The sequence below is a fragment of the Babylonia areolata genome, chromosome 23 (assembly GCF_041734735.1).
Source record: "Babylonia areolata isolate BAREFJ2019XMU chromosome 23, ASM4173473v1, whole genome shotgun sequence".
In the NCBI taxonomy this organism is placed as follows: Eukaryota; Metazoa; Mollusca; class Gastropoda; order Neogastropoda; family Buccinidae; genus Babylonia; species Babylonia areolata.
The window spans coordinates 6297015-6308305 of NC_134898.1; the positions used below are offsets into that span (position 1 = coordinate 6297015).

The 11291-nt window shown below is 43.5% G+C and overlaps 1 protein-coding gene across 1 annotated transcript in view; it reads left to right on the forward strand.

Moving 5' to 3' along the window:
* The first annotated feature begins 181 nt into the window (after window positions 1-181).
* The window catches only part of LOC143298272 (cilia and flagella-associated protein 47-like), a 135696-nt gene continuing 124586 nt past the window's right edge, over window positions 182-11291 (forward strand). Inside the window, exons 1-7 of the mRNA XM_076611087.1 lie at window positions 182-421; window positions 3474-3628; window positions 4405-4612; window positions 4969-5244; window positions 7509-7675; window positions 9508-9641; window positions 10921-11181. Of these exons, the coding sequence (XP_076467202.1) occupies window positions 272-421; window positions 3474-3628; window positions 4405-4612; window positions 4969-5244; window positions 7509-7675; window positions 9508-9641; window positions 10921-11181 (1351 nt within the window). The 5' untranslated portion in view covers window positions 182-271. The remainder of the gene's footprint in view (window positions 422-3473; window positions 3629-4404; window positions 4613-4968; window positions 5245-7508; window positions 7676-9507; window positions 9642-10920; window positions 11182-11291) is intronic.

An 11291-nucleotide genomic window follows, 5' to 3' on the forward strand; every position in this document is an offset into this window, starting at 1 on the left:
TGGACAAAGTAAAACATACAGTGAGAAATGGGAAGATTTTATTGAAGAATATAATAAGGTAACATGTGTATTGCTACATGCAAATGTAAAATATTTATGGCAGACGTTTATGCAACTAAATCCGAAAATGACACTCACAAAAAATATTAAGCAGAGTCCCAAGCAACCTGTCTCCAAACACAATGTCGGACATGCAGACACTGGTGACGATTTACAACTGATCAAAACAGTTTTCACTTGTTCTTGTGCGCCTAGTTCCCTCACAGAGGAGATGGAGGGTGATATTCACGGTGTGCGTATCGTGCCATCAGAGCTGGTGTTTGACAACTCAGTGCCGGGCACGCTTTACACGCTCAAAGTAACGGTGAAGAATGTAGCGGGCAGCAGTCGCAACATCCGATACTACGGTCCCAAGAGCCAGGTGGGCACATACACTGTAGTAGTAGTAATAATAGTAGCTGCAGCAGCAGCAGTAGAAGTAGTAGTAGTAGCAAAACGCAGTACGCTTTATAGCAAAGGACTACCGCTCCACCCCTCCAGGCTTTATAACAGGTTCAGGTTCAGGTTCAGGTTAGGGGCTGATGTTGATCATCGTAGCCTCACGGCTTTTTACGCCCCGTCTCATTTATGATTAGCACAAGGCCTCACGACCTTCTTTATGCTATGTCGTTATCAGTCTTGTCTCAGTCTAAGTAGACCCAGTTACAATTATCTTGGACCATCAAAGTCAAACCAAATGTCTTTTAAAATTTTGTGATTATCGATAAGGTTATTGAAGTTGTTGGTATTGGAAGCATACTTGATGTTAGTGGTTAGTTTGTTCCAGTCGTTAGTAACCCTATAACTGAAAGCAAATTTCCTTGTGTTATTGTTATGTATGTTATGTTATGTATTAAAGAAACATGAACTCACTACACTTCAGGAAAGACGACTCCAACTACGGCTAGGTTTCTTCTACAGGGTGGTAGAGGGTCTGGTGCCAGCATTCACTCTGAGTGATTTTATCACACCGCAGAAACCAGGACGACGCATCCGCTCCACGAGAGACAAGAGCACATACCTGTCGCAAAACCCTGTGGAGAACTATATTAGAAACAACGATAGATGCTACTGTGTCCCTGAAACAAACACCGACCAGTACCGATACTCTTACTTCCCAACGACAGTAATTGAGTGGAACCATCTAGACGATACCATCGTTCACAAAAAGTCAGTGGATAGTTTTAAAGTCTTAACTCCCGAGAGCAAGGTTTCGGTTGCGCATGCGCACTAGAGCCTATCCATAAAAGGGAAAGGGGCGGAGTTTATCTATAAAAAGCGCGAGCACGTGTCCGGTAGGTTAGTAGATCGTCATATTTCTCTCCGTTTGCATGTTTTACAAACAATGTGGTCGTTTACGGTTGCCAACGTCGAGGGGCTGTCTGCATGCTTTCCAATTCTCACCGGACAGTACCACGTGCTGGTGCTATTTTTATCTGACAGACACGTCTAGCGCAAACACAAACGGCTCTAGCTCCGCCCCTTTTCTCTGCATTCAAATTTTGTATTACGTGTAGCTAACACATTTTGTACTTTCCAAAGTCAATTCAGGTCTAGATTGGAAGCTGCTAGGCAAATCTCGCTCTCTGCCATAAATGAAGCCAAACCGTAGCTTTATTAGGCTTTTATTTTGAATAAACCTTCACCGACGTCACAGTGTCAGACTCTGGTGAGAAACTGGCTTGATTCAAATCGCCCGCCATTTATAGTCCGGTTCAGGCTTTAAATCGGCTCTGGCAAAAGCCAGAAGCCAGTAATACCAACGTGCTGCGCACCCCCACCGTCACATTTATGCCAGTAAATGGATGTAAGCGACGTATTGATCCAGATCCAGATCCAGATAATTGTATTGGTTGCCAGCCCCAAATCAGCAATATCCACATTTCTTGCCCTCCACTCGTTTTTTTGTGACTGACGGAGTGAACATTCACGCCTTGTTGTGAACACTGCATAGTCCGTATTGAGAGGAAAAAAGGTGAATATTGCCAAAATGTCAGCATGGTGATTGTGGCAGCTTGAAGAAGTAGAAGAGAAAAGTGGTGGTGGTGGAGGTAGTAGTGATACATACCCCAAATCACATTAGGCTGCATACACTATAGTAGTTTGGTGGTAGTACTGATAGTAGTAGTAGTGATAGTATTAATAGTAGCAGTAGTAGTATTAACTATGGCTGATGTAATGGGTCTGCTATGGCTCAAGATCAAAGTAGGGGCATACATATAATAATATTGACAGCATTTGGTGGCTATTTTGGTTGTATCCAGTTCAGATAAAAGCATGAGAAACAGTCTTGTGATTGGAGACAATTTATAGGAACTGGGATAAGTTGAAATAACAAACATATAACATTTTATTTATAAATTTACATTTTTAAACAGTGTTGTTGTTTGTTGTTTTGTTTTGTTTTTAAACCAGGCTAAGTAAGTTTGCCCCTTAACATAACTATTAAAGAAAAAAAAATCTCAATATTAATCTGAAATGTGTCAGCTTAGAGGAAAACAAAGCAAGCCTGACTTCTCCAGCATTAGCCCCATCTCCCAATGAACAAAACCAATCGTCACCATCTCTCATCCTATTAACAGAACAGGACAAAGGAACAAAGAGACACTTGTAACTGAGGAAGTGGTCACAGCCCCATCAGTTAACAGTTTCAAAAGCAGGCTTGACTCTTTTTGGAAAGGCAGTTAAACTGTCTACGATCCAGTTGGTCTCTGGTAGTTTGTAAGTATTATACTACCCACGCATGCCACAGTAACAGTAGGAGCGTATGGACCATGTAAAGGCCAGAAGGCCTTGAAAAGTGTCACTAATAGAGGCAAGAGACTTGAAACTCTGCTCAGCAGTGACAAATGCAAAACAAGACTCCATGATTGTACAAGGAAAACATTAAACCGGGAGCTACACACACAAAATGTGCAGTCCAGTGGGGAGAGTAAACTGGGAAGGGCACGCACAAAACAGAACTCTATCTGTGATTGTCATGAGTTGTGACACACTGTCAGAGTTTGCTGGATCGTAAAAATATGAAAATACCTGAAATGCTTCTGTCACTACAGATTGTCAAGAAATTTATTTTTGTCACATGAAAAAATGAATCATAGCTGATCATCCCCTCTTACATCATAATAACAAAAAAGTACAAAGAAAAACAACAAAGGAATGAAAGGTCTTCTGTACGAAAGTTGTGACTAGTATACCGTCACTACCAACAGAGGTGGTCATTTTTCTTTCCTCCTGAATTTGTCCTGTGATAAATCGTCTACCTCCCTCCCCCACAACCCCCGCCCCCCCACTTCTCCTTCCGCTAGTACAACCAAGAGCATTGTAGTCACTTTCCTCTGAATGTATCCTATCACCATTCACCTTGCCACAAGGTAATGAAGTTGTTTTGTGGAGTGACCTGAGTACATCCAGTGATGCAATGTCTGTTACAGTACTTCCGCCTGAAGGTGAAGAATGTGGACAAGCCGGTGGCGTCCGGCCTGAGCGTGACGGCAGTGCTGGAGTATGAACCGACGGATGAGATGGAGCGGAAGGACAGACTGGTGGTCATTGTGGATGGGGAGATGATAGAGGTGCCCATCTTCGGGTCAGTACTGCTTAGCTGTTACCTCTCACCTGCTGGCTGGGGTCTTCTGGCCCCAACTTCCCTGGCATGGACATATGCAATATGAATATCTAAACACACACACACACACACACACACACAGGCAGAACACTTTATCATCTCAACAATGTTGTGACTGCGTGTTCATACAGAGCACTGTGTTGTGACTGTGTGTGTGTCCATACAGAACACTTTATCATCTCAACAATGTTGTGTTTTCCCCAATCCATGCTCCCTCTTAGTCTTTCACTTTCGCTTCATCAGATCCCTGCACTCAGCTCTTTCAAGTCTGGCCTAAAGACACACCTCTTTCCAAACAGTCCCCTTCTCCCCCAACCATGTCTGTTCCCATTCTATTGTATCTTTAGTTTTCTATCAATATGTTTTTGTGAGGTTTGTTTTTTGTATCTTTGAATTAGAATAATGCATACGTGTGAATGACTGGTGTGTAAAATTACTTTTCTTCTTCTTCTCTGTCTTCTTCGTCTTCTCATTGTTATTATTATTACTATCAATGTTATTGTTGTTATTGTTCTTATCTGTTATCATCATCACTATCATCATCATCATCATTAGTATTATCATTATCACTAGAATTATTATTTTCATCATTATCATTATTATTGTTATGTTGTTGTTATCGTTATCATTAATATCATTGTTTTGTTCTTGTTATCGTTATTATTATTGTTATTATCGTTGTTGCCATTGATATTATTGTTCTCACGATGGTGATGGTGGCTGTGGCCCTGTGACAGGTACCCCACCCGGCCCAACTTAAAGCTGCAGTCTGACGTGGACTTTGGCAATGTGCTGGCCACCAGCAAGGTCATAGCAAGGGAGATCACCTTGGTCAACTCCGGGTCCAAGGCCGGGGAGTTTAAGATTGACTACGCAGGCAGCAAGCCCATCGCTGTCATCCCCAATAACGGCTCTATCCCTGCTGACAGTGTTCAGATCATCAAGGTGTGTGTGTGTGTGTGTGTGTGTGTGTGTGTGTGTGTGTGTGTGTGTGTGTGTTTGTGTGTTTCCTTAGATAACATTGCATATTTCCCTGCATTCACACAAGTGTGTTGTGTATGTACTATGTAGTATGCATTTTATAATGTACGAAATCATAATGCTAAACGCTACAGTTACAATGAATCACATAGAACTGATACAGATGCATCACATTAAATTGATACAGCATGTCATGGTAAAATGATAGAGCTGTGTACAATACACATCACATTGAATTGATACGGATACATCACATTAAACTGATGGAATGCATCGCAGTAAAATGACATAGGCAGTGCATCACACTGACCTGATGGCAGGTGGAGTTTGTCTCCAAAGTGCCGGGCAGCTTTGAGGAGACAGCCGAGGTGCACCTGGAGGGGCAGGAACCATCACGGCTGACCATCCGGGGCCACGTGGCCAAACCGGCACTGGAGATTCTGTCAGGCAAGGATCAGCAGCCAATCAAGTGCATCGCCTTTGGCAGCACGTACTACGGCACAGACCGCACAGAGCACGCCATCCTGTTCAACAATGGCCCGGAGGTGGTCAACTTTGTGGCCATTGTGGACGAGGATGCTGTTGCCCAGGAACTGGTGAGTTGTAACACAGAGAGAACACTGAACACTGAACACTTTAATGTCAATAGCTTTACAGCCCTAATGACATGGGGGTTCATAATACAAATAACAACATGCATCAATAGTAATAATATTGATGAAAACCAAAACCAAAACGAAATCAATCAATCTGTGCAACAAAGTGCAGTTCGACCATCCATTCAAAGTAATGGCATGTAGTGAGAAATAAAAACAAAAACATATATAAATGTATAACATAATATTTTCCATATGAGAGTGACAACACAGATTTCACTTTTCACAATGAGCAACACCTGATACTATTTTATTATTGTTGAGTTTTTTTCGTCGCATGTTATTCGCTTCTGCAATATATTTTGCAAGTGACTGTAGTGAAGTTTCCTGATTTAAATTAAGCACTCCAAAAATATCTTCATACTTTGCTGAATTTGTTTTAAATACAACACATTTTTCTCGAATATCGTCATAAGCTTTACAACTAAACAAAAAATGTAACTCATCCTCCCTTGAATGCCCGCACATCGGACAAGGGGAGAGTAACGAGGGCTCAGTCTGAAACCACTTTTCATAAGCATTCAAACCAATCGTTCTCGTTCTAAATCTGGCGAGACTTGTTCGGTGCCACTTGTTTGTCACGACTGTGATATATTTTTCTGTTTGAAATATACTTTTAAAACTATAAAACCATAACAGAGAGAGAGGGGGAAAGAGGGAGAGACAGATACAGAGGGACACAATCAGAGAGAGAGAGAGAAAGAGAAAGGGAGGGAGAGAGAAAAATTACGTCAGTGTCAGTTTAGACATGTCTTTTTTATGCTTGTTCTTATGCATGTGTGTGTGTGGGAGGGGGGTGGGTGGAGGGAGGGGGGTGGGTAGGGGGAGGGGAGGTGGGTGGGGGAAGGGGGGGTGGGTGGGGGGAGGGGGGGAGGTGGGATGGGGGTAGAGGGTTGTGAGAGGGATGGGGGGGATTGTGAAAGGGATTATTCAAACAAAAAAGAAGCTGTTAATTTTTTTTTTTTCCAGATATGAGTGTTTTATGCCTGTATGTTCTAATCATTGGCATTTATGTGATTTTTTTTTATGTGTATTTGAGCAGACAAAAAAGTTTCTCCTGTGAGGGATTACTAAAGTGATATTGTAGTGTGTTGTGTTGTGTAGCCTAGGTCTTCACGTTTCATTGTCTCTGTGTGCTCACACTGACATGTGAAGATCACATTGTGTTGTGTAGCCTAGGTCTTCATGTTTCATGGTCTCTTTGTGCTCACACTGACATGTGAAGATCACATTGTGTTGTGTAGCCTAGGTCTTCACGTTTAATGGTCTCTTTGTGCTGCCACTGACATGTGAAGATCAAAGCATTGTGTTGTGTAGCCAAGGTCTTTACGTTTCATGGTCTCTATGTGCTGTCACTGACATGTGAAGATCAAAACATTGTGTTGTGTAGCCTAGGTCTTCACGTTTAATGGTCTCTATATGCTCTCACAGACATGTGTAGATCAAAACATTGTGTTGTGTAGCCTAGGTCTTCACGTTTAATGGTCTCTATATGCTCTCACTGACATGTGTAGATCAAAACATTGTGTTGTGTAGCCTAGGTCTTCATGTTTCATGGTCTCTATGTGCTGTCACTGACATGTGAAGATCAAAACATTGTGTTGTGTAGCCTAGGTCTTCACGTTTAATGGTCTCTATATGCTCTCACAGACATGTGTAGATCAAAACATTGTGTTGTGTAGCCTAGGTCTTCACGTTTAATGGTCTCTATATGCTCTCACTGACATGTGTAGATCAAAACATTGTGTTGTGTAGCCTAGGTCTTCACATTTCATGGTCTCTGTGTGCTGTCACTGACATGTGAAGATCAAAACATTGTGTTGTGTAGCCTAGGTCTTCACATTTCATGGTCTCTGTGTGCTGTCACTGACATGTGTAGATCAAAACATTGTGTTGTGTAGCCTAGGTCTTCATGTTTCATGGTCTCTATGTGCTGTCACTGACATGTGAAGATCAAAACATTGTGTTGTGTAGCCTAGGTCTTCATGTTTCATGGTCTCTATGTGCTGTCACTGACATGTGAAGATCAAAACATTGTGTTGTGTAGCCTAGGTCTTCATATTTCATGGTCTCTGTGTGCTGTCACTGACACGTAAAGATCAAAACACAGGGAAAGGAGTGTTTTTTACGTATGTGTTGTGTTTCCAGTGAGTGTTGTGCTCTCTGAGCGTGTTGTACGTGTTGTGTTCCTGCACTGTGCACAGGGAGTGGACCTGACTCAAACCACAACAGCAGCGCTGGCTGAAGAAAGTGAAGGTCAGAGCAGGCGGGGTTCCACCAACGAGATTACCTCCCTTGTGACGGCTATCCCCAACCAGGGGTCGCTGCTGCCATACCAGAAAATCCCCATCTTCTTCCGCTTCAGTCCCAGGTCAGCTGACAGCCATTTCTGTTTGCTTCTGTGATAGCAGTTTGTGTTTTATGAGGTAAAGCTATCAACAGTTCCCAGCTTGTTGGAAAAGACGCGTGTTTTTGTGCTTTGGGTCCGTACATTTCTGTGGAACTTGTCGCTGATTTCTGTGACATTGACCACAGATGTTTTGTATCGTATTGTATTGTCTTGTGTCAAGGAGGAAGGTAGCTTCTTCTTCTTCTTCTGCGTTCACTTGTATGCACACGAGTGGGCTTTTACATGTATGACCGTTTTTACCCTGCCATGTAGGCAGCCAAACTCCGTTTTTGGGGGTGTGCATGCTGGGTATGTTCTTGTTTCCATAACCCACCGAACGCTGACATGGATTACAGGATCTTTAATGTGCGTATTTGATCTTCTGCTTGCATATACTCACGAAGGGGGTTCAGGCACTAGCAGGTCTGCACATATGTTGACCTGGGAGATCGGAAAAATCTCCACCCTTTACCCACCAGGTGCCGTCACCGTGATTCGAACCCGGGACCCTCAGATTGACAGTGCAACGCTTTAACCACTTGGCTGTTGTGCCCATCGGAGGAAGGTAGCGGAGTGGTTTAGAGACTTGTCTGCCAGCATTGTGTCAGTGAGGGTCTGTCTTTGGTTCCTGGTCTCCCCCTTTCTGTTAACTCTGACAAGGAAATCAAACTGAGCATGTAGTCATTTGGATGAGATGATCCGCATCAGTGTAGATGGGCAGAACATCCACGTCAGTGGTAATGGACAGAGCATGATCCACATCGGTGTAAATGGACAGAGCATGATCCACATCGGTGTAAATGGACAGAACATCCACATCGGTGCAAATGGACAGAACATGATCCACATCGGTGTAAATGGACAGAATATGATCCACATCAGTGTAAATGGACAGAAAATCCACATCGGTGTAAATGGACAGAATGTCATCCACATCAGTATAAATGGACAGGATGTGATCCACATTGGTGTAAATGAACAGAACGTCATCCACATCAGTGTAAATGGACAGAACATGATCCACATCAGTGTAAATGGACAAAACATGATCCACATAAGTGTAAATGGACAGAACATCCACATCGGTGTAAATGGACAGAACATCCACATCGGTGTACATGGACAGAACGTCATCCACATCGGTGTAAATAGACAGAACATGATCCACATCGGTGTAAATGGACAGAACATTATCCACATCAGTGTAAATGGGCAGAGCATCATCCACATCAGTGTAAATGGGCAGAACGTCATCCACATCGGTGTAAATGGACAGAACATGATCCACATCAGTGTAAATGGACAGAACATCCACATCAATGTAAATGGGCAGGACATCATCCACATCAGTGTAAATGGGCAGAACATCATCCACATCAATGTAAATGGGCAGAGCATCATCCACATCAATGTAAATGGGCAGAACATCATCCACATCAATGTAAAGGGGCAGAGCTTCATGCACATCAGTTTAAATGGGCAGAACATCATCCACATCAATGTAAATGGGCAGAACATCATCCACATAAGTGTACGTGGGCAAAGCATCATCCACATCAGTGTAAATGGGCAGAACATCATCCATAGCAATGTAAATGGGCAGAGCATCATCCACATCAGTGTAACAGGACAGAACATCATCCACATCAATGTAAATGGGCAGAACATCATCCACATCAGTGTAAATGGGCAGAGCTTCATCCACATCAGTGTAAATGGTCAGAACATCATCCACATCAATGTAAATGGGCAGAGCATGATCCACATCAGTGTAACAGGACAGAACATGTAGTGGACAGGGGTGTCTGTGACAGGTGGAACATGGCCCACATGGGCTGGAGGAGCCAGACGACACCCCCACAACGCAAGGACTTTGCTCTCTTTGTGCGACTGGAGATCATTGGGTCCAGCAAGGGCTTTGGTGAAGACGACCACAAGAAGACCAAAGGTCAGTGCTGCTTCTTGTTCTGCTGTGTAGATTAACACACATTGTTAGACAGTGAGAATAACTTTCTGTGTACCTGTGTAGATCAACACACATTGTTAGACAGTGAGAATAACTTTCTGTGTACCTGTGTAGATCAACACACATCGTTATACAGTGAGAATAACTTTCTGTGTACCTGTGTAGATCAACACACATTGTTAGACAGTGAGAATAACTTTCTGTGTACCTGTGTAGATCAACACACATTGTTAGACAGTGAGAATAACTTTCTGTGTACCTGTGTAGATCAACACACATCGTTATACAGTGAGAATAACTTTCTGTGTACCTGTGTAGATCAACACACATCGTTAGACATTGAGAAATAACTTTCTGTGTACCTGTGTAGATCAACACACATTGTTAGACAGTGAGAATAACTTTCTGTGTACCTGTGTAGATCAACACATATCGTTAGACAGTGAGAATAACTTTCTGTGTACCTGTGTAGATCAACACATATTGTTAGACAGTGAGAATAACTTTCTGTGTACCTGTGTAGATCAACACACATTGTTAGACAGTGAGAATAACTTTCTGTGTAGATCAACACACATTGTTAGACAGTGAGAATAACTTTCTGTGTACCTGTGTAGATCAGCACACACTCACACACACACACACACACACACACACACACACACACACACACACACACATACACACACACATTGTGAGACAATGAAAACAACTTTCTACACACCTGTGTAAGATTAGCTCACATCACCAGACAGTGGAAACATAAAGCAGCAAGCACCACCAGCAATTACTGTTAAGGTAGAGACACATGCGTGGACAGCAGTGAAAGGTAAGGTAGAGAGACACCTGGACGGCAGTGAAAGGTAAGGTAGAGAGACACCTGGACGGCAGTGAAAGGTAAGGTAGAGAGACACCTGGACGGCAGTGAAAGGTAAGGTAGAGAGACACCTGGACGGCAGTGAAAGGTAAGAGAGACACCTGGACAGCAGTGAAAGGTAAGGTAGAGAGACACCTGGACGGCAGTGAAAGGTAAGAGAGACACCTGGACAGCAGTGAAAGGTAAGGTAGAGAGACACCTGGACGGCAGTGAAAGGTAAGAGAGACACCTGGACAGCAGTGAAAGGTAAGGTAGAGAGACACCTGGACAGCAGTGAGAGGTAAGAGAGACACCTGGATGGCAGTGAAAGGTGAAGTAGAGAGACACCTGGACGGCAGTGAAAGGCGAGGTAGAGAGACACCTGGAGGTGCGTGCTGTGTGCAGGTACCTACGCAGAGATGGCTCTGACGGGAACGGCCCTGCCGGTCCTGCTGGACATTTCTCCGTCCAGCACCATCGACTTTGATGAGTGTCCTGTCGGCGGCCATGTGGACGACCTCTGCACCATCCGCAACGGGTCCAACATCCTGCCAGTGCTCTTCCAGTTCCGCCGCATCGCCCACTTCTCTGTGCAGCCCCCCAACGGCAAAATCCTCCCCGGACAAACCCAGGACGTCATCTTTTCCTTCGCCCCGAAACAAGTTGGTAGGTGCACTCTTCTGTTGCGTTTTGTGTTGGTGTCTGTGAGTGTTTCAGGAAAGATGTTAAAGAGAATTGAAATAAGATCATAATTTTGATGACTTTTTGCCTGAACA